A 26802-nucleotide genomic window follows, 5' to 3' on the forward strand; every position below is an offset into this window, starting at 1 on the left:
CCAGAATCAGAAATGTTAGCCAAGGATGTCAGCGAATGAAATACATTTTCTTAGTTATATGTCATGAGATGCAGCTACTGTCCTATTTTCTCTTACAATCTTCCTTCTGAATTAATATCTCTTAAAAATAGCTGCAGATTCTCAAATCTGTAAGAATAGTATATGCTACTTGCCACAATTTCTTTTTTCCTGGAGATGGTCTTTCAAGAATTCAGTTTAACTTAGCAAAGATAAGAAGACCTACTGTGTGTGTGAGGCATCATGTAAGATGCCTCTAAGATACAAAAAGGAGGTGAGCCTCTGCCCTCAAGGCATTTTCTATAACCCAAGAAAATAAACTGAATGCATAACAACACAATAATGCTACAGAGGCAAGTGCCATTAAAAAGTTACTTATCCCTTGAGTTGTGTCTGACTCTTTGTGACCCTACGGACTATAGCCCCTCAGGCTCCTCTGTCCATGGGATTCTTCAGGCAAGAATACTGGAGTGGGTTGCCATTTCCTTCTCCAGGGGATCTTCCCAGGGATCGAACTAGCATCTCTTATGTCTTCTGCATTGGCAGGTGGGTTCTTTACCACTAGCACCACCTGGGAAGCCCAAAAAGATATATAGATTACATCCTACACCAGATAGTGTATATTTGTTGATAGCTGGTGAGAAGTTGCTGTGTTCACAAGGGTCCCAGTCTGGCACTCCGTGATGACCTGGAGAGATGGGATGCGGAAAGAGAAGGGGATGCATGTATAATCATGGCTAATTTACATTGTTGTATGGCAGAAACCAATACAACATTGTAAAAAAAATTTTAACATATTTAAATAAAAAAAATAGAAAAAAAAATATATACATCACAGCAGAGTGGTGGGTATAAGGATATTTATAACACAAATAACACAAGTCTATAGTTTTGGGGTTTTTTTTTAACGTATATAGCGTATTTAGTACTGGGAGAATTAATTTAGGGAACTGGGCAATTATATCTGGTTATAAGGATCTGTGTTGGCCTTATCTACCCTTTTCTGCAATATTCCATTCCCTTTAGCGGTAACTTAGCTTCCCTAAAAATTCTCTCATGAAGAAAGTCTTCTTTCTCCCACACGTATCCAGTGGTAGGCAGCACAACACACATTCTTTCGGGTGCCCAGAACGTGTCTTGTCCTTTGCCTCTAACTGTCTTTGATGTGAAGTTCACTCTCTCTCGACCTTGCCTGTCTCACATACACTGCCTGTTGGCATCTGCCTCCAAGGCTTCCCCCCTCCTCACCCCATCCTTTGCCAAGACAAGCTGGTATATGCCCACCGCTCACCTTCCCCATAGCACAGCTCCAGTCCAAGTCACACACAGCTCTCGACTGGATCCCACAGTGGGTTCCTTTCTCTCCTATGCAGGTCTCCTCTCTGAGCACCTGGCAGAGGTGAGACTGAGGGATAAGCAAGTGTGGAAGTCTGGAGGACAGCAGGACTCCACTGCGCTGGTCTGAGACGCGTCTGATATTCAGGAGTTGCCGGGTGGCGTGGTCTCAGAGGAGAGACGGAGGCTGAGGAGCTGAGTTTCTCCAGTGTATTACAGATGCTCGAAACTGTGGGGTGGGACCAGTCATCCTTCTGAGGAGAGTGCAGACGGAGAAGCTAAATGACTCCTGAGTCCTTAGTCATCCCAGATCGGGCCAGGGTGGCAGGAGGAAGCCTGGGGAGACTGAGGAGGGGACTGGTTGGTGCTGCTGGGGGCACTAGTCAGATCAAGACCAGTGATCACTGAGCCTGGAGCCCCGGACTTTGTTGGTGATCTTGAAAAGAGTAGGTTCAGAGGCCATTCAAAATTATTTGTAAGACTTATTGGATGTGTGCATTCCTCCAGACCAAGGGACCAGGAAAACAACCAGTAGTTACTGCAGGTCCTGCTCCCAGCAGCCCTCTATGGAAAGTACCGTATGCCCATCTTACAGATGACAACACTGAGGCATAGAGAAATTAAATAGCTTGCCTGTTATACCAGTTGATTAGTGCAGAGCGAAGATTTCCATTTAGGCACTGTGACCCCAGAGCCCCTGCTATTAGTTACTAGGCTGGTGCTCATGGAAGATCATGAGAGAGAGGGAGAGAAAGAGAGAGGGAAGGGAAGGGAGGGGAGCACGAGAGGAAGAGAGAAGGAGCTGGGTGGGAGACGGAGAGAGGGAGCATCTCCGGACTAGAGGATTAGGAGTTGTTTACACAGAGATAAAAATTAAAGCTGTGACAGTAAATCAGGTCAGTGAGGAGAGTGAAATTAAGTATATGGAAGAGAGAGACACACACCAGTAACAGGGGCAGGGATGGTGAGCTGATCACTGGCTGGTGCTTAGACCCTTGAAAATATCTACCGATGGAGTCAGGTTTCTTAGACTCTGAAAAACTCACATCCCTCTGTGATGAGCACAAGGACTTCGTATCCACCCGTGATGTTATTTCTAATGCCGGTGTTAGTTGCTCCAGTCCTGTCTGACTCTTGTGACCCCGTGGACTGTAGCCTGCCAGGCTCCTCTGTCTATGGAATTCTCCAGGCAAGAATATGGGAGTGTGTTGTCATTTCCTTCTCCAGGGGATCTTCCCAACCCAGGGATCCAGCCCAGGTCTCCCACATTGCAGGCAGATTCTTTACCGCCTGAGCCAGAAAGTCCCATTAAATATGGTGAATGAAATCAAAGCAATAGGACAAAATGCCACTTTGTTTTCAAACTCAACTCTTGCTCCCAGACTCTGAAACGTGTCTATACACGGGCTGACAACTCACACACACACACACACACACACACACACACACACTTGAGCATCCCTGACGTGGCAGGTGGGAGGAGAAAGTTGAACAGAATGAGCCCTTTGAGAGAGGATCAGTCAGAGGCCAAGGCAGGAGAATGGGACAGGATTCGTAGTGAAGGCCGGGGAGTGGGTGAGATGTCTCGTCTAGGAAGAGGGTGGCAGTCCTGCTGGAGCTGCGGAAACAGGGTTCCTTCCGGGACTGCTGAGACCTGTTCACCTTTGTAAAAACACTAGTGCACCCGCAGTAGTGTGTTTACGAGCAGACACTTGGTGGGAAAACATGTTTTCAGTCCTATTATGGGTAATAGAACAACAAACCGAACTCCCCCTTCCCCAATCCATTTTCTTGCTTTCTTGAGAGAACTGATCATTAGAATTGGGGGTAACTGAAAAAGGAAGAAAAACAGCTCCATTAAAGCTGGGCTCGCTTTTGGCTGTCAGCAGGAAAATACAGTCCCACACCAGCCTCCACCAGAGCTCTCAGGCTTGGCCAGTAATTGTTTTCCAACTTCTCTCTGTTACTGCTAAAATCCAAACATTTTCCCATCCATTCTTTTCTGCTGTGCCAGCACTGATCAAGCTAAGTGCGAGTCTGCACCATCAAGACACCACAATTATTCACTGTGCAACTGGCTGTCAGATGGTGACAGCACAGCTCCTGGATCAGGCTGTGGGCTTTTGGTTTCTTTCTTTCTTTATTTTTTGTAGAAGTTCTCTATGTATTTGGGATGCTAGCCCCTTGTCAAATATATGGTTTGCAATTGTTTTTTTTCCATTCCATAGGTTTTCTTTTCTTATTTCAACAAAATTTTTATTGAATTAATTTACCATGTAACATTGTACAGTATTAGTTGCTCAGTCATGTCCAAATCTTTGTGATCCCGTGGACGGTAGCCCCCCAGGCTCCCCCCACTGTCCATGGAGTTCTCCAGGCAAGAATACTGGAGTGGGTTGCCATTTCCTTCTCCAGGTGACCTTCCTGACCCAGGGATCAAGCCTGGGTCTCCTGCATTGCAGGCAGACTCTACCATCTGAGGCACCAGGGAAGCCTCTTATTGTGTATGCTGAAGATATACCATGCGCTAATTTGATACATGTATGTATTGTAATATGATCTTTAGTGATATTTATCACATTACATAATTATAGCACATTATTGTCTACATCCGTTATACTGTGCGTTAGATCTCTATGATTTATTTACTACTTGTTATAAGTTTGTACCTTTAAATACCATAAATCTTATCCATTCCTCATCTCCCTAGTAACCAGCATTTTACTCTATTTTTTTTTTTACAGGTTTGACTTTTTTAGAGTCCATGTATAAGTGATATCATACAGCACATGTCTTTTGATTTATCTTACTTAGCATAATATACTCAAGATCCAGCCACGTTGTCACAACTGGCAGGATATCCTCCTTTCTCACAACTAAACTGTTATGTATGTATACCACATGTGTTTTTTCCATGCATCTGTTGATGGGCATTTGAGCTGTTTCCATTTTTGGCCAATGTGAATATGCACTCCCATATTTGCTGAAGCATTATTCACAGGCTGTGCTTTTGAAGGGATGCTATAGCAGCCACAGTCAATCTTGCCTTGAACTAATGGAAAAAAAAGAGGCAGCTGACCTTCCACTGAAAGGGACAGCAACACTATAAGAAATCTTTTTTTTTCTGTGTCAGTTTCCTACCTTGCCCTCATTTCATAGTTGAAACCACATGTGTAGAACCGACTTTGCAATTTAGTTCTGAGGTCCAGAAATGGCTACACGGGAGCTCCATGTCTTTTCAGATACTTATTCCCTGATGTGTTAAATCACCCAGAAAGCTGGAGGAAAACGCTTTCCTTCCTGAGCAGGGGCAAGAAGGATGCCATCTGAAGGATATTCCGATGTTTTACAGTTGAAAGGATGTGGGAGGTCTGGGAGTATTAATAATAACTATTATTATCTTTTTTATTTTTAACCTCAGATGCAGGGAATGGAGTTAATTATACTGCTCAGTTCACGGCACACTCTTTTTTTAAACTTATTTTTGGCTGTGCTGGGTCTTTGTTGCTTCACAGGCTTTTCTCTCGTTGCAGTGAGTGGGAACTCCTCTCTAGCTGTGGTGCGTGGGCTGCTCATTGCAGTGACTTCTCTTGTTGCGGAACACGGGCTCTAGGGCACACAGGCTCAGGAGTTGCTGCTCACAGGCTCAGCAGTTGTGACACACAGGCTTAGTTGCCCTGCGGCATGTGGAATCCAACCAGGCCAGGGACTGAAGCCATGTCCCCTGCGTTGGCAAGCGGATTCTTAACCACTGGACCACCAGAGAAGCCCCATGGCACTTTTAGTGCCAATTTTCTAGTGCCTGCTCTTCCTTCCTGTATTTATTCCACATTCCTGTTCTCTCACTGACCACTCCCCGCTTGCCCCCATAGGTGATTGCTCCAAGGTCTTTACTGTGTATTTGTTTATTTGTGTGCATTCTTACAAATGGTGTAAACCTGTCCTGTCAGTCTGCATAATGGTACTTACTGTGTTATGTATCTTTTTCTGTTTTTACTTCTCTAGGTTTCTAAGATTTATCCTTGTTGCTGTGTGCATATCACATTTATTGATTCTAATTGCTGCAGAATATTCCACAGTTCTTATCTCTCCATTTGGTTCTTACTATATACTAGGTTCTATATTAAGTGTTTTAGATGCATGATCTCATTTGATCTTACCAACAGCCCAGGAGCAGGGTACTATAATTTTGGCCAGATCCTCAAACTGAGTGGAACAAATCAGAATCATGACAGGGGATTTGATAGAGTGAGGCCAGTGTGCCTGGAGTCGGTAGCATTTGCTCAGCATAACTCAGGGGCTGCAAACTCTAGCAGCCTCAACTTGCTTCATCTCTTCTATTGGCCTCAAAATACTGCTGATTTCAACTCATGATTTCAGCAGGTAATTCTTGGGAACCACCTAATACCGAGGACATACACTATATTCCATTAAAAGGAAAAACAGCTTGGTCCCTTTTATCTAAATATAGATACACACAGGCATAGCAGAAGAAACTGGAAATGCCAACAGCCCTCTCTGGGGGAGAAAACTGCAGGTAAGTTTTCTTGTCTTCCTTTTGTTTATTTGAAGGTTTGCCCTTGAAAGTTACTTCAATTTCCTGAGTTAAGATGGGAACTTTAAAGAGATGCACGGCTTTGTGGTTCTCTAACTGGTGGATGCGGGGCCGTGACTCTGGACCACGTGACGGATATGGTGGTCACCTCCATGAGTCAGTCCACCATCCACCTCCCTGATGGGTGATACACTGACCCCCAGCTGAGTTCTCAGACAGGACACTCTTGGGGAACGTGTGGGGATCCTACAGACTCAGGGCCGACCCAGGGGGAGGGGAGGTATGGGGGCAGGGCTGGGCCTTCCAGGCAGCCAGGACATGAATGGTCAGCATCCATGGGGCAGGGCCCTCGAGTGCCCAGCCCTGCATCACAGCTCACCTCGCACAGCCTTCCTTTGTGACCCCAGCAACCTAATCTGGACGATACTGTTGTCCCCACTTTACCGATGAGGAAACTGAAGTTCAAAGGAGCTATAACAAGCACTGAAATCCATGTAAATTCTCTTGGAAGAATAATTTTATGGAAGCTGAGAGTGGCTTTCGTGCCCCTTAAACATAGAGGGCTCAGCCCAGGCTCAAGTCTGGTGTTCCAATAGGAAATTACAGAGATTTTAGCTTCAGAACAGGACATGCATCTTCAGTGGTGTAACCAGTTGGGTAAACAGACTATTGTTTGTGATCTCAGTTGCCTCCTTTTCAAGGGTGGGATGGAGAGAGGTGGCGTGTGTCACTGAGTGTTATCTAACAATCTCATACAAGAGGCCAGAAGCTGTGACTTCAGATCCTAAGTGTGTAAAAATTAATAGCCTTTTTATGCGGGATATGAACTCTTGCATGGATATGGTCAAAGGGTTGTCTTTTATGTCTCGATTACCATGTGAATCTGCTAGAACAAACAATTGCAGTATATCCAGTGTAACTCCCAAACCAAACTCCATGAAAATGCTCCAGAACCCCAATATAGGGAGACCTTTAACCATGTGTGATAAAAGAGAGCTTACTTCAGTGTTGAAATTCTTCAGAGAAGTATTTAATTATGTTTTCTCAGATCTTATATTCTGTCTCTCAAGCCTTCATTTCTACCTTGTTGTTCATTTTGGAAGTAATGCATTTAAGTAAAACTTCCAAAGATGGAATTTTGGAAAATTCTCTGGTTCCTTTAGTATGTCTGCAAAAAAATACAATTTCTTTCAAGTTGTTTGTTTCTTTAACTAAGGATTTAAAGCATATGTCTAACTTGGTACTGACTAATTTTCACTTCTGGTCATCAAACTTCAGGTCTCTTATTACCTTGTAGATCCGATTGGCTCATAGAATAAAGAGCTTCTAACAGATTCTTTTTTCCTGTATGTCTTATCTTTCAACTAAATGCCAGTAACAGACTCAACTGTTGTGATTCTTTATAATATTTCACAGACCACACCGACTACTTCCCTCTTCTGAAAGTAACGCCAAAGTGTGATGCAATAATGCGTACCAGCATGGACATAGCAAAAATTGGAAGGAAAGAGGCCCCTGTGGGCTTGAGCCATAGACCATAGGGTCATGGATCGAGGTTCTGAAGGGTCCTGAGGTGAAACTGACATAGTCTGTATCCATGACGACAGAGGAGGGATCCAAGAGACACGCCTGATGAAGCTTGATCCACACTGGGGAGGAGTTCGGAGCTGCCCTGTGTAGCCCAGGGCTCAGGGAGGGCTCCTGTAGAGAGCAGCCTGTGAGCTGCAGCTGCTGGGGAGACTCTCGGTCAGCCCTTCTGGCTTCCTAGGACTGCTTTCTCGCGTCCACTCTCTGACACTGGGGTGTGACCACCTTCAGGGACCCACAAGTTTGCTGGGTCCTCTTCTGTGCGGAGCAGTCACACTAACACAGAGCCAGGCCCTAGGAAAGGGCTGTCACCATATCCTACTCAGAAACTGGTTCACTGGTAGGACCAGTGAGCCACTCAGCCCATCCTGATCATTCTTATGAGAAGACTCTGAGGCCAAAGGCCCATGGGCATTCCCATCGCCAGGTCTCCTTTTCTCCTTCTCATCCTTCGAATCAGAGTTTGGAGCACATGATATGCCAGAAAGTCATCCTATCCTTGCAGGGCAAGACTTAAGGGCCTTTCCCAGCAGGAAGAGGCGTGGATGGAAGATTCTTCTTCTTCATGTGGTGGATAGGCTCTCTGACAGCCTGGAAAAAGTTGACACCCCATCTGGCTGCCAGCCCAACAAGGAAAACATCAACTGGCTTTCTTCCTTTCTCTTTTCTCCCCCTTCTTTCCTTTTTCTGAGTTCTCTGTCTTCAAACCTGTTTTAATTATGCTGTGATGTTTCCTTCTCTCTTTTCTCTGTTGGAGATGGAAAGACAAGGAAGCTGCTTACCTTTTGCTGAACAAAGAGTGAACATAGAAGAACTGATAGTAAAAATGAAAGCATAAATTAGGCAGTATACTAACAGCAAGGAGAAGATACCTGACTCAATGAGAAACTGATAGGGAGGGAAAAAAAAGAGGGAAGAGAGAACCAAAATAATAACATAAATGACTGACTTGTTAGGAAAATAACATCAAAGAACGTTGATATTGCTTACACTCAGGTATATTTCTATAGAGTAAAATTTATGGAGATCGTATCTGATCCTTTTTGAATAAAGAAACCTGCAAGTAGAATTAAGAAGAGATTCAAAAAATGTAAAACCATAGCAGATGCTCTATCTACCCAGAATGGTTATTCATCTCTTCTAAACTACGTAGTATTTAGGACTCAGCTTTAATGTAATTAATATACATAAGCTGTATTTACATGTAAGTTTGTATACTATGTAAATTGCAAAATGTAAACTGGTGCAGCCACTGTGGAAAATAGTATGGAGTTTCCTCAAAAAATTAAAAACAGAACTAACCATATGATCTATCAATCTGACTTCTGTGTGTATATCCAAAGGAAATTACATCAGTCTCAAAGAAATACCTACACCTCCATGTTCACTGCAGCATTATTTACAATATGCAAGACATGGAAGCAACCTAAGTGTCCATCAATGGATGAATGGACACAGAAAATGTGGTATATACACAATGAAATATGATTTAGCCATAAAAAGAAAGAAATCCTATCATTTGCAACAACATGAATGGACTTCAAGAGGATTATGCTAAGTGAAATGAGTCACACAGAAAGACTAATAGTGGCAAAATACTTATCTCACTTATGCATGGAACAAGACTGAACTCATAGAAACAGAATGGATTAGTGGTCGCCAGAGGCAGGCGTGGGAGGCAGAAGTGGATAAAGGTAACAAAAGGTATAAAGTTTTAGTTATACGATAAATAAGTTCTGGAGGTGTAATGTGAAGCATCATGGTGACTACAGTTAACTGCATTGTGTATTTGAATGCCACTGAGTAAGTTTTAAAAGTTCTCATTATAAGAAGAAACATCTTGTAACTGTGTGACATGCTAGGTGTTAATTTACTGTTGTAATCATATTGCAAAACATACAAATAACAAATCATTATACTACACATCTTCAATGAACATGATGTTAAATGTCAATTATATCTCAATAAAACTGGGGGGAAAAGACTATAAACAGAGAATGAAAGCAAGAGGGAGCTGGCAGTTCCCTGGCAGAACACCCAGGATTTCTTCCTACTCAATTTCTGAAATCACAAATGTCAGGTGAAAAAGAAAAAAGCAGCTAGAAGCATGGTGTTCTAAGAGGTTTACAATGTGCTACTGACCCATCTCCACCACTGAAAGCCTTCCCAGTGTTACACAGCAAAGAATCCTGGTCCCAGGAAGTGTTAAGTTGCATATCTGTAACGTAAAATACAGGATATCAAAATGGACTATGAAGCCACAAGCAACAGTTATTAAATCTGAACTGGTGCAGGGAAAAAAACCCAACAGATCAATGAGGCAGACATCAAGTCCAGGAATAGACTAAAAAAGTAATTTAATATAAAATAGAGCTAATATGGTGAACCAGTGGAAGAAAATTGACCATGGAATAATTGATATTGAGATAATTGCCTTGTCACTAGGAAAGAAATAAGCTTATTCTCTACCTCATCCCTAATACTTAATGAATTGGAGATGGAGAAAAGAAATCTGTAAGAAAGGCATGGCTACCCACTCCAGTATTCTTGCCTGGAGAATCCCATGGATAGAGGAGCCTGGCAGACTACAGTCTATGGGGTTGCAAAGAGTCCAACACAACTGAGCGACTAAGCATGTATGCAAAAGACACCTATGTAGGCTAAATACATTGAAAATATATGTATTCTTTTAATATCTTCTGGACCCAACCATGCTACTGATGAACTAAAATTGCAGAACTGTAAAACAGATCCAGTTTATCAAAGCATTTTTATGAAAATTTTTTAGAAGGTCTGGATGTCATTTATTGATAGTTTACACACATTTGTCTTTAAACAATTTTTTTAAGTAAATTTTTTTTACTTTAAAAATTATTGAGGTATAGTTGATTTATAATATTATATAGGTTTCAGGTGTACAACATAGTAATTCACAGTTTTTAAAGTTTATACTCCATTTATGAAAGTGAGAAAGTGAAAGTCTTAGTCGCTTGGTTGTGTCTGACTCTTTGCGACCCCGTGGACTGTAGCCCACCAGGCTTCTCTGTCCATGGAATTCTCCAGGTGAGAATACTGAAGTGGTTAGCCATTCCCTTCTCTAGAGGATCTTCCTGGCCCAGGGATTGAAGCCACATCTCCTGCATTTCAGGCAGATTCTTTACAGTCAGACCAACCAGGGAAGTCCCATACTCCATTTATAGTTGTAAAATATTTGCTGTATTTTCTGTGTTGTACCATATATCTGTATGGCTTATTTATTTTATACATAGTAGATTGTATCTCTTAATCCTTTGCCCCTATCTTACCTCTCCACCCTCCCTCTTCCTAAAAAGAATTTTATTTTTAATATTCTGCACTGACTCCCTGATTGAGCATTAATATGGAAGTTGGCTTATCATATGATGAGCTCAGTCATCCCATTCAATATAGGAACCTCTTATATTTTAAAAAACAAGTGGTGGACCAGTTTCTTTTTTTTATTTCAACCCTGTTAAAAATAAACATTATACCTGAAGGACCAGGAGACTGACAGTTCTTTGCATATGGGGGGTCAGAGTTAAAGTTGAGCTAATTCTGACATCTATTAACACCAAGCAAAATTAGTCGAGTATACTGCTTAGACGCTTTTATGATTAAATTTATTTACTGAACCAACAGATGCAGATTATATTGGGAATTTTTAGCATATCAAAATGATCTTGGCCTAGCCTCACAAAATAATACATTTCATTTAACTATTTTCTTCAACAGACTGATTTTAGTTGCTTAGATAAAATACATACACACAAACACAGACATTTAGAAATTATATTAAAATTCAGTCCTAAATGTCAAACAACCTAAATCCTAACAACTGACGTGCATATAAAATTTGTACTTTTATGTTTCAAAAATTACTCATAATGTGATAATGATTTCCTGGATGTAACACCAAAGGCACAGGCAACAGAAGAAATAAGAAGACAGGTAGGACTTCATTAAAGTTTTTTTAAATTTTGTGCAGCACAACACTTTCAACAAAATAAAAAGTTATCCCACAGAATGGGAAAGAATGTTTGAAAATCATACACTTGATAAGAAATTAATATCCAAAATATACGGAGAATCCCTAAAACTCAATGACAAAGAAATAAATAACCCAATTCAAAAATGGGCAAAGGACTTGAAGAGACATTTCTCCAAAGAAGGCAGTCAAATGACCAATAAGCACATGAAAAGATGTTCAACATCACTAATAGCAAGGGAAATGTAAATCAAAACTACAATGAAATGCCATCTCTTATCCATTAGGATAGGCATAATATATCCTCTTGGATATATAGACATCCTATATCCTTATATCCATAAAGATATCCTTATATCCATAAAGATATCCTTATATTCATAAGGATCCATCTTATATCCATAAGACATCTCATATCCTCTAGGATAGACAAAGGCAAAACCAGAAAATAGCAAGTGTTGGCTAGTATATGGAGAAACTAGCTCCCTTGTGCACTGTTGGATGGGAATGTAAAACAGTACGGTTGCTGTGGAAGACAGTGTGGAGGTAGCTCAAAAAACTGAAAATAGAGCCCCAATATGATCCAGGAATTCCACATCTAGGTATATACACAAAAGAATTAAAAACAAAATTTTGAAGAGATATCCATGTACCTGTGTTCATAGCAGCATTATTCACAATACATAGCTAAAATGTGGAGGCAATCCAAGTGTCTGTTGACAGATGAATAGGTAAGGAAGTAAAGTGAAAGTCTTAGTCATGTTCAACTCTTTTTGACCCATGGACTATAGCCACCAGGCTCCTTTGTCCATGGAATTCTCCAGGCAAGAATACTGGAGTGGGTTGCCATTCCCTTCTCCAGGGGATCTTCCCAGCCCAGGGATCAAACCGGTATCTCCCACATTTCAGGTGGATTCTTTACGTCTGAGCCACCGGGGAAGCTTCCCTAATATATGCAACCACATGGATGAAACGTGAAGGATATTATACTAAGTGAAATAAGCTAGTCACAAAACACAAGTGCCATATGATTCCCCTTATTTGAGGGACTTGAAGTAGTCAAAATCATAACAGAGACAGAAAGTGGAATGGTAGTCACCTGAGGTTGTGGGGAGGGGAAAAGCAGAAATTATTGTTTGGTGGGTACAGAGTTTGTTTCACGAGATGAAAAAAGTTCTGAAGATGGATGGTAGTAATGATTGCACAATGTGCTTAAATATCACTGAACTGTATACTTAAAACCCACTAAGATAAATTCTATGTGTATTTTACAATTTTAAAAATTGTAAAAAAAAAATGCTAGTAGGAAAAATATCAGTAGTTCCACAATCAACCCTAAGTTACCTAAAGGAAAATTAATGTGGTTAAAGACTCAAAATGACATGATGAAATATACTCAAAAGGATGGAATAAAGTAATAAAGAATAATAAATGAAGGATTTCCCTGGCAGTCCAGTGGTTAAGACACCATGCTCCCAGTGCAGGGGGCACGGGTTTGATCCCTGGTCAATTAAGATCCAGCATGCTGCCCACAGCAGTCAAAAAATAAAAAATAAATGAGGACAATGGGGCGCAGGCACCATGAGGGCTGGGAAGTAAATTTGGTTTTGAATGAAAGAAAAGGACCAGACTAACACACAAAAGTACCACAAATAGGTAGCTAAGGTCTTACAATGTAACCATTCTGATCTCTTGGCATTCATTAACTCACTTCATTGCCCCTCTGGGGAGGCATTATCCTCCCCACTTAATAGATGAAGAACAGACCCAAAGTGTCTGAGCAACTGACCCAGTTTTCATAGCTGATGTGTGGTGGAGGCAGGATTTGAACCTGAGAGTTGACTGGGTACCCTGTTTTCAATCATGGCACTAAAGTGAGTGTCAAGCTTGGCAGAAGCGGCCCAAATCTGCCTCTGCGTTTTCCAGTAGCCGAAACAGAAAGTATGATCAGAGCTCACTTTAACTAAAAAAAAAAAAAGAATCTCAAGGCAGAGAGCTCGTGTCCTGATGAACTCTCCCTGCTAGCGTGTGTTTGTGCACACTAACCTCACTGATGTTTTCCAGCTGGCCCATGCATTTATGCTCTAGTGTCTTACAGATTAAAAACAGCCAGAGTTAAGGTGTGGTTTCCAGGCCCTGAGGTTGAGTGAGTTTTGTTTTGTTTTTTTCCTTTAGACTTTATTTTTTAGAACAGTTTTAGAATACAGGAAAATTGAGACAACAATACAGAGTTCCCACGCATGCCATCAGTGGCCACGATTATTGACATTTTACCTTAGTGTGCTGCATTCATCATGATTAATGAACCGATACTGATACATTAGTATTAGCTCAAGACCATCATTCAGGCTTCCCTGGTGGCTCAGTTGGTAAGGAATCTGCCTGCATTGCAGGAGACATGGTTTCGATCCTGGGTTGGAATGATCCCCTGGAGAAGGAAATGGCAAACTACTTCAGTATTCTTGCCTGGGAAATCCCATGGACAGAGGAGCCTGGCAGGCTGCAGTCCATTGGGTTGCAAAGAATCAGATATGACTGAGTGACTTACGCACACATCCTTCATTCACATTTCCTTATTTTTTACCTAATGTCCGTTTCTCTTCCAAGAACCCACAGGATGCCCTATGACGTTTGATTTTCATGGCTCCCTATGTTCCTCTTGGCTTGGACTGAGTTTTAATCTGCCTTAGGCAAAGTATGAGGACGTCAGCTTAGTTTCTTTGAAGCCTCACAGCTCCATATTTTCATGCAGTGAACAAACAGCCTCATGTTATGATGGCTCATAACAGTGATTAAAGGTGGTAAACACCTCTGTTTTCTGTGCCAACTGAAAACACTGCTGCTTATTCTCTTGCCAGATGACTAATTGGGTATGCTAGAGCATTTTTCCAGGTAAAGTATATTTCCTGGGATTTCTTAAGATGCACCTGTAATATGCAATAAGTATCCAATTACAAGACTTATGTTCACATTTCATCCATTCTCTTCTCACTGACTGTATCTCCAAATTTGAAAAGTATGGTTTTAATCACTCAGAAAATTTAACATGATTGTAATTTTCTTTTTTTCCCGACAGCTTCCCCTCTATCAACTCTTTCCCTTTTGCCAATGTGCTTATAAACACACTCAGGATTCTCCAAGCTTTAAAAAGCAAAGAAAAAATTGTCTTACTATCCAGTTACTGTCTGATTCCCTTGTTCCACTTATTGCTGGAATTCTTGAAAATCTGGCCTATATCTTTGTTTCCATTTTGTTCCATCAATTTTTATTCCTTAATCTAGGATAATCAGGCCTCCTTTCTCACTGCTTGAAACTTCTCTGTGAGGGTGACTAATAAGCTCCACATCTAGTGACCTTTTCTTGGTTCTCTTCCTTCTTACGCTCTTGGAGCATCTGACTGTGTTGTTTATTTTCTCCTTTAAAGTGTCTCTCACTTGGTTTTCAGGATATGAAGTGATGAGGTTTTTTTTAATTCCCTTTCTAGCCCCGCCATTATCTTTTCAGCTTCCCCCCTCCTCCTCTTGTCCTTAATGTAATTTTTTCCCAGGATCAGCCTCACCTCTTTGACTTCCCAAGCCCATCCTGTCCACAGGTGTCTTTATCACATTATTATATCTATGTCAATTACCCTGGTCTTTCTCTAAAGCCCCAGTCTCCCATTATCTCCCATTACAAAAGTCCTTAGGCGTTTCCAATTGAATATCTCTCAAATATATTCAGCGTTTAACCTGTCAAATACTTAACAGATAATCTTTCCCATCGAATCAGTTCTGCTTAAGCTTTCCCTGTCCTATTCATGATACCACACTTCTAGGAACCCATACCTGAAACTGAATGTTTTCACAACTTCCCTCTTGTCTCCCATAATCAGTCTGCAAATGCTGTTGATTTCCTTGAAAAAAAATCTTTATTTTCTTTCCTATTATAATGGACTCATTCACCAAATATTTATTGAGTGCTTACTATATACCAAACATTCTGCCAGCACATTTTTATTTTGTTTTGTTTTTCCTGTCTCTAGTCCATCCCCTGGCAATTAATTCAAAAGTACTACCAGATGTATATTCAGAATATTCTGTTCTGATTATGCCAGCTCCATGCTTAGAACAGATGAACCTATTTGCAAAGCAGAAAGAGAGAAGGAGACATAGAGGACAAACATATGGATACGAAGGAGGGAAAGTGGGGGTGGGATGAGTTGGGAGGTTGGGGTTGACATATATACACTGCTATGTATAAAGTAGGTAACTAGTGAGAGGGAACTCTACTCAATGCCCTGTGATGATCTAAATGGGGGGTAGTACAAAAAAGAGGAGATAGTATACATAGAGCTGATTCACTTCACTCTGCAGCAGAAACTAACACTGTAAAGGAACTACACTCCAATAAACATTTTAAAAAGGAAAAACATTTAATGACTGCCCTTTGCCTCCTGCAAAGTAGAAAGGTACTCTGCAGAGTCCTCAGAGTTCCGTGGGGCTCCTTAAAGGCGCCAAAGTATGTGAGTGTAATGAGAAGAAGCACTTCAGCTGTAGCAGCTCCATCTGCCCCAATTAATGATCGTTTATAATAATAATAAATAATGAAATAATAATCCCAATACTACTAGTAATAATAATATTTTATTTTTTTAAAGGAGGGCCAGAGTGTTTTTTGTTTAATAATAATCTTTAAAAGCTCAAAGAAAATGTTCTCAACACTGTTTTAGACTCAGCCTGACAGTTCCTTCTTCAATCAAACTCTAAATGACTTTCCAGCTTAATATAGGACTAGCCGCCCACAGACAACCCACCTTTTAAACAAACTAGACAACTGAGTTGTCACCTGTGGAATCAAGTCGTCCACCAACCCTCCACACCTTCATTCCACCATTGCCTTTTTTTCGGAACGTCCTGTGCTCATCTTCCCATGCTGAATTCCATACCTGACGTTTAAATGCTAGCTCAAATTTCAAGAAGAGTTTTCCTTTTTCTGAAAATCCATAAACTTGGTTTTACAAATCTTTTTGGCACAACACTTGCTTGATTTTGTTCTTTGTAAATTCATGCCTTACTGGCCCTTATGTGATTTTAGACTCCTCAAAGAGTTTTAGACCCCTTGAAGGCAAAAGCGATGTTCTAGCTTCCCTAGTAGCTAACATATTATACTTTATCTATCAAAAGCAAGGGATAGACGTTTATAGAATGAACAAATCTATTTCCCTGTGGTCTTGCCGTGAAGGATCCTGTCAAAAAGAAGAAAATTGTACTCTGTCTTATATGTGTTTTCTTGTAAAGGAGACCAAGAGAAAAGAAAAAGAGGAACCATGAAAACAAGGGTCAAGTAAGAGTAATATGCAGAAAAATCATCCTTTCTTATTCAGTAGTATCCAAGAAGCTTAACTGGGTACATAATAATCTTTCTTTACTTTGTATTTAGTTCACTTTTTTTGCACCTTAGTTTTGGTGAATCCACATAGGAAACATTGGCTCATTAAACTTTCTAGTACCTCTGTAGAAGAGAAAGGTTCCTATGTCCATTATATAGATGGGATGGCTCATCATCACTGACTTAAATAAGGACTTGCAACATAGAAATGAACTATGAACCTCCACATGCTGGTGATAGGACTTAGATTCCCAGCTTGTGACCCGTCACCTTTTGTCTCTCTCCCCAAAGTTATGATCTTCTCTTGTGCAGCAGAAAATCATGTTTGTTTCCCATAATCCTTAGGATTATAATCGCCCCTGTAAAGTCCCCTTTATAGATTCAGTAACATCAGCAGTCATGTTCTTTGAGCACGTCCTAACTGTTTATCATTATGTGCACACACAGTTCCCACTGTACTCTGGGCAGGTCCCACCAAGACCCCAGTGAAGCAGGTGGCAGGAATAGCTAAGCACTGCCATGCTGATCTTGAGCACTCAGAAGGTGCACATGCTTCCTTTCATCATTTTTTGCCAACTTATTTATTTTGCCCATGGAGGAGGGGCTCTTGCATCCATGTTATATCCATGTAATGTCAGACTGTGAGCATTACTTGGCTTTTTCCAAGCGGAACTCATAGCTGATGACAAGCTGGTGCGGAGAAAATGAAAATTTTTCTGAATTCGGCTCTGCGTGGAAACAGTTGACCAATTTTCATTGCTGTAATGTGGCTCTTTTGCTCTTGGTTGATTGTGAGTAATAGCTTCACTTCTGCAGAAAGGAGATTTTATTTGAAGTCCATTCAGAGATTTGGTTCAACAAACGGGAAACAGTTCTCAGAAAATGTCTTTTGAACCTTCCAATAATAGACTTTCTCATCTATTATTCCTGGAACACTTTATCCTTCACAGCCAAGCATGTGGCTAGCTTTGTTGTTCACTGTGTTCTGCGTTTGCCATTATGACCTATATTTTCAACTTAGGATGCAAAAGAATACAATTTCTTTTTATTTTTCTGAGTAATTACTTGATTTCCCACTTTCGCGCCTCGGTAGGAAGTTCAGTGTCTTCTTGAGGAGGTCCTTTTCTCAATCCAGGAACTTACTTGTTCTATAAAGTGTCAGTCTTATTTCTGAATATCTGTGGGGAAAGAACTATAGCCATTGCCATCCGCAAAGGCTCACTTAGAAAACTGCTCTTCTTCGATCTGTGGACCCACGTCCACTTGCTGATGGCATGCTGACCAGGCAAGGTTCCTGTTCAGGCTGCAGCTGTGCTCCTGTTGAACTTACAAGTTACAGCAGGCGTTGAATAATAAACCCTCAGGCCCTGGTGGGGCAGTGTGTGTGCGTTACTCACTCAGTCGTGTCCATCTCTTTGCAACTCCATGGACTATACCTTGCCAGGCTCCTCTGTCTATGGGATTCTGCAGGCAAGAATACTGGAGTGGGCTGCCATGCCCTCCTCCAAGGGATCTTCTCAACCCAGGGATCGAGCCTAGGTCTCCCACATTGCAGGCAGATTCTTTATTGTCTTAGCCACCAGGGAAGTCCTGTTGAGTTGCTAAGTCGTGTCCAGCTCTTTCATGGCTCCATGAACTATAGCCCACCAAGCTCCTCTGTTCGTGGGATTTTCCAGGCAACACCACTGTAATGGGTTGCCATTTTCTTCTCCAAGAGATCTTCCCAACCCAGAAATTGAACCCATGTCTCTTGTGTTGGCAGGTGGCTTCTCTACCACTGAGCCACTAATGAAGCCCTTGGTAGAGACTACCAGCTTGTTATTAGTCCTGAGTAATAGCCCTTTCCAAATAGGGGAAGGACCACGTCAAGGCTGTATATTGTCACCCTGCTTATTCAACTTATATGCAGAGTACATCATGAGAAACGCTGGGCTGGAAGAAGCAGAACCTTGAATCAAGATTGCCGGGAGAAATATTAATAACCTCAGATATGCAGATGACACCACCCTTATGGCAGAAAGTGAAGAGGAACTAAAAAGCCTCTGATGAAAGTGAAAGAGGAGAGTGAAAAAGTTGGCTTAAAGCTCAACATTCAGAAAATGAAGGTCATGGCATCTGGTCCCATCACCTCATGGGAATAGATGGGGAGACAGTAGAAACAGTGTCAGACTTTATTTTTTGGGCTCCAAAATCACTGCAGATGGTGATTGCAGCCATGAAATTAAAAGACGCTTACTCCTTGGAAGGAAAGTTATGACCAACCTAGATAGCATGTTAAAAAGCAGAGACATTACTTTGCCAACTAAGGTCCGTCTGGTCAAGGCTATGGTTTCTCCAGTGGTCATGTATGGATGTGAGAGTTGGATTGTGAAGAAAGCTGAGCACTGAAAAATTGATGCTTTTGAACTGTGGTGTTGGAGAAGACTCTTGAGAGTCCCTTGGACTGCAAGGAGATCCAGCCAGTCCATCTTAAAGGAGATCAGTCCTGGGTGTTCATTGGAAGGACTGATGCTGAAACTGAAACTCCAATAGTTTGGCCACCTCATGCGAAGAGTTGACTCGTTGGAAAAGACCCTGATGCTGGGAGGGATTGGGGGCAGGAGGAGAAGGGGACGACAGAGGATGAGTTGGCTGGATGGCATCACCGACTCGATGGGCATGAGTTTGAGTAAACTCCAGGAGTTGGTGATGGACAGGGAGGCCTGGCGTGCTGCGATTCATGGGGTCACAAAGAGTCGGACGCAACTGAGCGACTGAACTGAACTGAACTGAACAGCCTTTTCCAGACCCTATGCACACAGTCAGTCCTTTTACCCCCGAGAACCTCCACCACACTGAAGTGGCTGAATCTGGAAGAGCCTCCAGCCTGAACCACGTGCTGTACCAGAACCTGCCCACCTCCAGAGCTGTGGAAAAGCTGGGTCACTGCTCGCAATACCCTCTTTCTCCAAGGTCTTTTATTTCAGCAGTATTTTTACTTTTATCAGCCATGGGATTATTTAGAATCTTGGGGAGCAGAAATCAAGTTCCTTTACCTCCAGAATGCCCCTCTACCAGTGTTGCTGGGTTGCCACAGCAAAGCCCCACTGGGTGGCTTAAGACAACTGACGTGTATTCTTTCACAGTTCTGGAGGTTAGAAGCCCAAAGTCAAGGTGTCAGCAGGGCCATGCTCCCTCTGAAACCTGTGGAGAGTCCTTCCTGGCAGCTGGTGGTTTGCTGGCAAACCTTGGAATGTCTTGCCCTGCAGCCCTTTAATCCCTGTTTCTATCATCATGGAGTTCTCTCCAGTGTCTCTGTGTCTCTCCTAAACTTCTTATAAGAACAATCACTATATTGGATTAAGGCCCCACCCTACTCCTGTCTGATTTCATTTTAATAATCCCATCTGTGATGATGCTCTTTCTAAATATGGTCACTGAATATTCAGTAAATATTCTTACTGAAGTTAGAACTTCAATGTGTCTTCCGGAGAGACACAATCCAACCCATAGGAACTACTGTACTAGTTTGCAAATACATACACCTCCCCTTCCCAAAGTTCTTCATAACTGGAAGCAACTCCTATACCATGAGGCAAAAACACCATGTTATATAAGCCTTACCTAAGATGATAGGTCACTGCTTGTCTATACTTGCATAAGCAACAGAACCACCCAAGAAACTCAATATAAGACAAGGAAGGTCCTCCCCACGGGGACTTTCTGTTACTGCCTGTACAGAGAATTTCTCTTGGGAGAAAACTAAGTAAATTTTGCCCCATTATGTATCATAATTAGACTTGATTGATCAAAGAAACTAGCTATATATATGCAAGGACTCTTGTACCAAATGGGAGCTTTTCTTTGCTTTTCTACCCCAATAACACCCAGGAAAACTGTCAGAACTCTTGTTTTTAATTAAGAAAATTAATATTCAGAGAAGTGAAGTGGCTGTTCAGGTCACTCAAACAATAAGTGATAGAACTGTGATTAAGAATCTTCACATCTTCATAGCTCTGATCACCCGACCACGTTGAATTCTATCCATCTTTTCCAAAACCCAGATGAAGACCCTGAAGTTTGAAGACATTATTTTTTGCCTTCCATTTGATGGATTGTTGATCTAGGAAAGTGAGGTTAGCATAAGATCATAAAAGGCTTGAATGAGAGCCAGAGGAGCTTAGATAGTATTTAGTAGGCCATGAGGACTTTTCTTTTAAAAGAAGAATGACACAGTTGGAATTGAACTTTTAGAAGATTAATCTGTAGGGTATATTCAAAGGTGATAGAGGAGAATCAGGGGCCCATTAGAAAACCAGTAGAAAAGTTCAAGAAAGAAGGAATACAGACTAAGATAAGGACATTGGTAGGAGCCAAAGATGTTTCCAAGGTTTGAGCCTTCAGGAGACAGTACGTCTTTTAAAAAGGGGGGCGGGGGATGGCTGATCTGGGAGGGAAAGTGAGTTCAGCATTGGAAATGAAGGGCATGATGTCCTGATTATGTGTTTTAAAGAGATATCCCATTGAAAGTATCTGCCTTTTAAAAGAGGAGATAGAGGGGCTTCCCTGATGATCTGGTGGTAAATATTCCACCCTTCCACTGCAGGGGTTGTAGGTTCTTGAGGGTTTGATTCCTGGTCCTGGGATCCCTGGTCTTGCATGTTGCACAGCCAAAAAAAAGAGGGGGGGATAGAGGTTCTAATTTTGGTCTTTCTTTAGTGGGTGCATCCCACAGCACATGTCCAAATGGCACATAAACCCTCATTGATGTGCTGGGATCAGTTCACTCGCTGAGTGGCTGTTCACCAAGTACCATGTACTTTAGGAACTGAGGATATGCAAATGACTAATACCACCCTAGGTCTCAAAATTGAATAGATGATCTTATGGCACAAGGACTCTGATGGAGATGAACAGTAGGGGCTGTAGAGATGGGTAGAAAGTGGTGGGACAGGAGTGTCCAGAGAAGCTTCCAGGGAGGATTTAACCCTGAGCCAGATTGTAAAGGGGGACTCAGTGCTTTGTTGGAGAAGAAGTGAGTGAGGGTTTCCCACACTGAGGTCATAGCATCAGCAAATGCAGAGAAGGAGATGGGATGGATACCTGGGAGACTGCAGGTGGAGCAATGAGGAGACTGTTGTTTAATTGCTCAGTCATGTCCAACTCTTTGTGACCCCATGGACTGTTGCCCACCAGGCTCCTCTGTCCATGGGATTTCCCAGGCAAGAATACTGGAGTGGGTTGCCATTTCCTTATCCAGGAGATCTTTCCAACCCAGGAACTGAACCCATGTCTCCTGCATTGGCAGAAGGGTTCTTTACTGCTGAGCCATCAGGATTCCTGGTGATGAGACTGGGAGGGTGCAAATGCCAAGGTGAAGACTGGACCACAATGAGAATAAAAAAATGGCTCCGGATGAAGTGAGGAAGTGGGAGACCAGGGAGGAAGGGAGAGAATCAGAAGTGGAATTTCAGTTTTAGAGAACATAAAGTTTTCATGCTTATAGTAGCCATCAAAGGCCATTCTCCTCCAGCCACCTAAATTTACAGATAAATAAATAAAGCCCAGAAAGTTTAGGTGGTTTGCTCAAGGTCACACAGAAAAGCTACAACTAAAGTTCCCAGATTAATGTCCAAGTTCCCATGTCCTCAGTGAAGAAAGCTAAGACTCAGAAAAGGAGAGTGACTTGCTCGAGTCCCCTAGTCTGTTAGTATGTTTAGATCTTGGTACTCTTTCCTCCACCCCATAGATCACTGCTGCAGACTAAATGTGTCCCCGCAGTATCCATATGTTGAAACCTAATTGATGTGATAGTATTTGAAAGTGGTGCCTTTAGCGGGTGGTTAGGCCACGAGGAACTTCCCTGGCGGCTCAGACAGTAAAGCGTCTGCCTGCAATGCAGGAGACCTGGGTTTGATCCCTGGGCCAGGAAGATCCCCTGGAGAAGGAAATGGCAACCCACTCCAGTACTCTTGCCTGGAAAATTCCATGGACAGAGGGGCTTTGTAGGCTACAGTCCCTGGGGTCGCAAAGAGTTGGACACAACTTAACAACTGGACAACAACGTAGAATGAGGGCAGAGTGTCGTGAATGGGTTCATGCCCTTTAAAGAGAGGCCCCAGGTGCTCCCTCACTGCTTCAACCACATGAGGACCCGGTGAGGTCTTAGTCATCTGTGAACCAGGGAACGGGCTCTCATCAGACACCAAACATGCAGTCACTTTGATCTTAGACCTCTTAGTCTTCAAAACTGTGAGAAATAAATTTATGTTGTTTATAAGTCTATGGAATTCTGTTATAGCAGCCCAAACAGGACTAACATAGTCACAGAGGTGGAATGGCTCTGAGAAGTCATGAGAACTACACCACAGGCATGCCTGTGATGTGACTGACAGAAAAGTGAAAGTTAAAATAGCTCAGTCATATCCAACTTTTTGTGATCCCATGGATATAGAGTCCATGGAATTCTCCAGGCCAGAAAACTGGAGTGGGTAGCCATTCCCTTCTCCAAGGGATCTTCCCAATCCAGGGATCAAACCCAGGTCTCCCACATTGCAGGCGGATTCTTTACCAGCTGAGCCACCAGTGAAGACCAAGAATACTGGAGTGGGTAGCCTATCCCTTCTCCAACAGACTCATCCTGACCCAGGAATCGAACCAGGGTCTCCTGCATTGCAGTGACTGACAGAAGGGCAAGCTAAAGGTGCTGAAAATGAAGAGTCTGATGATCCATAGGCCCAGGGTGTTTGGGGAACATGATTAGCACCGATGTTGGAAAGCCTTCTAGAAAAACAGTAGAGAAATAGACTGTGAACCATGCTCTGGGAATCATCCAGGAAGATGAGAAAGGATTCCAGAGGTAGAAGAGAACAGGGAATGGGTGGAATATGCTGATGAGGATGATGACTAAGGGCAGTCGTGACTGCAAAACAGAGGTGGGAGGAGAGCCTGGAAAGGGTGGTGGGAAACTACGTCCGCTGAGGTCTCCTAAGGCGAAATTGACAAGGTTGTCATAGAGAGGAGTTAGAAACGCCAAGAAGGAAAATTCAGGACATAGAGTATGAGGTTAGAAGCTCTGACTGGGAGAACATGAGGAAAGGTGCTGATGAGCCCAGAAGGAAGAGAATGTGGCTGGAGGTGGCAAGGGAGGGGGGACTAGGTGTAGGATGGTACTTTCTTGAATGCAGAAGAGAGGGAGGCAGAATTCGGGGAATCACTGGATGCCTGTGCTTATGACCAGTGTGACATGACTATGTGCCAGTTACTGGGCTAAGTGTCTGAGAGGCTTGTCTCTTCCCCCTCGCCAGGTCCCTCTGAAGCCGGTACAGTTATCCTCATTTTTCAGATGAAGAAATAGAGGCACAGGGAGGTTAAATAACTGACTCAATATTGTAGGACTGGTAAGTGGCATAGCCAGGACTTGAACCCCATCTGACTCTGGAGTCCAAGCTTGTGACTCTATGCTTCATATCCTCTACCAAAGGGGTCAACCCAAGGGGAACTGCGGTGATGGCAGTGACCAGCCTGAAAGTTATGGTCATGGCTTAGTGTCTGTGAAACTGACTCCTTAAGACTTGAAAAGATAATGATGGTTTGCCTCCCATCTCTGCTATTAGTACTTTAGTGACAGCATAAATTTTTTAACCTTACCGAACTGACCTTCGCTTTCTGCAGAGATGCTGTGATGAAGGTACTAATCAAGGTACCAGTTTTAGCAGGGCACCTGGAGTGTTTCTATTAAAACGTAAATCACATCCCGGCATTACTCTGCTCGAAACCATCCAGCAGATTCTGAGCTCAGAGTGAAAATGGATCTTTGCCATGGCCAGCAAGATCCTAGACTGTCTGGTCTTTGAACTCACCTGCTGTTTCTCGTTCTCTCCATTACTTGTTCCAGTCACATGTGGGTCTCCTCGCTGTTCCCCGAAGACACCAGGCATTGTCTTTGCCTGGGACACTTTCCCTCAAATATCTTAGTTCATTCCCTCCCTCCCCAGTTCATTGATTGAGTGCCTCAGTGAAGTCTCTCTCTCCCTACATGAAATTGTACTCTGGTCTTTTATCTACTACTCTAGTTCTCTTTTGCCATGTAACAAGTCTTCCCCCACATTTAGTGGGCTAAAATGTCAACAAACATTTCACTCTCATGGTTTCTGAGCATCAGGAATTCTGGAAGGGCTCAGCTATAGGTTCTGGTTTGGGAATCCCTTATATGGTTGTAGTCAGATGGTGGTTGGGGCTTCCCCAATGGTTCAGCGGGTAAAGAATCTGCCTACAGTGCAGGAGACACAAGAGACACAGGTTCAATTCCCGGAAGGTCCCCTGGAGGAGGAAAATGGCAACTCACTCTTGATAGTCTGGCCTGGAGAATCCCACAGACAGAGGAGCCTGGTGGGCTACATCCCAAAGGGGTGCAAAGAGTCAGACACAACTGAGCGACAAAGCACCCACAAATGGTGGTTAGAACTGGAACAAAGCAGGTGCAAGTAGCAGGGGACATCTGCCTGTCTCTGTCTCTGTCTCTCTCCCCATACAGTCTCAGGGCCCTCGCACGGGGTCTTTCCATGTGGGCTAGTTTTAACTACCTTGCCTCATGGTGGTCTCAGGGCAGGTGGGCTGTTTATACGGTGTCTGAGGCTTCGTAGGTGAGTATTCCAGCAAGTGAGGTGGGAGCTGCATTGTCTTTTATGATCTAGCCTTGGAAGTCACATAGCATCACTGCCACATCTTCTATTCTATTGGTTGAAAAGACAGAAACTCCCATCCAGTTTCAAGGGGAGAAAACAAAGAAGCCATCACTTTATTGGAGAAGAGTCCGAGTGACATTGAATAAGAGCCTGTGGGATGGGAGACATTGTTGACGCTGCCTACCAACAATTCAATTCTGCTTTGCTTTTTCTTTCTCACTCAGCAGGCTACTTAATTGACTTATTTGTCTTCTACGCTGCCTGTCTTCCCACTAAAATGCCAGCCTGTTTTGTTCAGAGCTCTACTCCTGGAGCCAAGAACAGTGCCTGGCACACAGTATTCAGTAAGTGCTTATCGAATGAATGAATTGATGTCTACCAACCCTAACGATAGGTCTCCAAATTAGATGTTAATGCAACCATTTTACAGATGAGCAATATGAAGTTCAGGAAGGCTTGGTAAATTTGGGAGGATCACTCAGCTACAAAAAGCTGGCATTAAAATGATGTCTGGCTCTTTCCACTGTTTCAAGCTGCCCATCCCTCAACAGCATCTCTTTGGGTTCCTCTTCACCCTCTACCCCCCACCCCTGCAGGAGACACACATGTCCACAGTCCACCACCAAAATTCAATTTGTCCCCAGTTGGTTGCACTCGAGCTGAGAGCAAAGCAATTGCACTTTAAATCCTCTCATAGCAGGTATTTCAGAGCATGTTCAGGGCAACCAGAACACACTATGTTTGAATCTGATGTCTGGTTTGCTGCAAAAAGGCAATTAAATGAAAGGTTAGGTGGCTTTTTAAATGGTCAACTCAAACTTTTGGCTAATTTTTTGCCTCGCTGTCTTTATAGGCATTTTACCAATATTTATCATGATTTCCCTCAGGGAGCCCTCAGATCTGTGATATTTGAAATAATAAAGCCTCTCCGTTGGCCCTTTAAAAGGTTCGTGGTAAAACTGCACCATTAACATTCACAGTTCCCCATTTATGAGGCCAGATTGCACTTATTTCCATATTCTTCACTGTTTCTCCAATGAGGATTTCACATAATAGTGTTTGAAGGCTAAGGACTTCAAAGCAAATTCTTTACCATTTTTATCTTGAAAAATATTCAATATTTGTATAATTAAAGTTAAGTCTTCTTAGAGAAAATGACAACTCGAATAATCTTAAATGTACCTCCAAGAAAGAAACTGTCAAAATGACATTTACTTGTACAGTCACATTCTCTAAGGCCTTCGCTTCTCCTCCTGATTTCTTGTAATCTT

The 26802-nt window shown here is 42.5% G+C and overlaps 1 protein-coding gene and 1 long non-coding RNA gene across 8 annotated transcripts in view; one reads left to right on the forward strand and one right to left on the reverse strand.

Annotated features, from left to right (window-relative positions):
* TRUB1 (TruB pseudouridine synthase family member 1) overlaps positions 1-26802 on the forward strand; it is a 94836-nt gene that overhangs the window by 41533 nt on the left and 26501 nt on the right. For 2 of the 7 annotated variants that reach the window (XM_070470250.1, XM_020900717.2), the window contains one exon: positions 1392-8799. The exons of 1 other annotated variant lie outside the window; for it this stretch is intronic. In XM_070470250.1, the coding sequence (XP_070326351.1) occupies positions 1392-1404 (13 nt within the window). In that variant the 3' untranslated portion in view covers positions 1405-8799. Of the gene's footprint in view, positions 1-1391; positions 8800-26802 lie in introns of those variants that run through there. 4 more of the 7 variants (XR_011488640.1, XR_011488641.1, XM_070470247.1 and 1 more) reach the window with 4 other exon arrangements.
* Positions 8167-25492, reverse strand: LOC110141747 (uncharacterized). The gene is made up of 5 exons (XR_002315127.2): positions 25430-25492; positions 24707-25116; positions 13773-13926; positions 9638-9713; positions 8167-8243 (listed from the first exon to the last, which is right to left on the reverse strand). It is a non-coding gene; the product is annotated as an uncharacterized lncRNA (long non-coding RNA).

Source organism: Odocoileus virginianus, chromosome 7 (assembly GCF_023699985.2).
Source record: "Odocoileus virginianus isolate 20LAN1187 ecotype Illinois chromosome 7, Ovbor_1.2, whole genome shotgun sequence".
Classification (NCBI taxonomy): domain Eukaryota; kingdom Metazoa; phylum Chordata; class Mammalia; order Artiodactyla; family Cervidae; genus Odocoileus; species Odocoileus virginianus.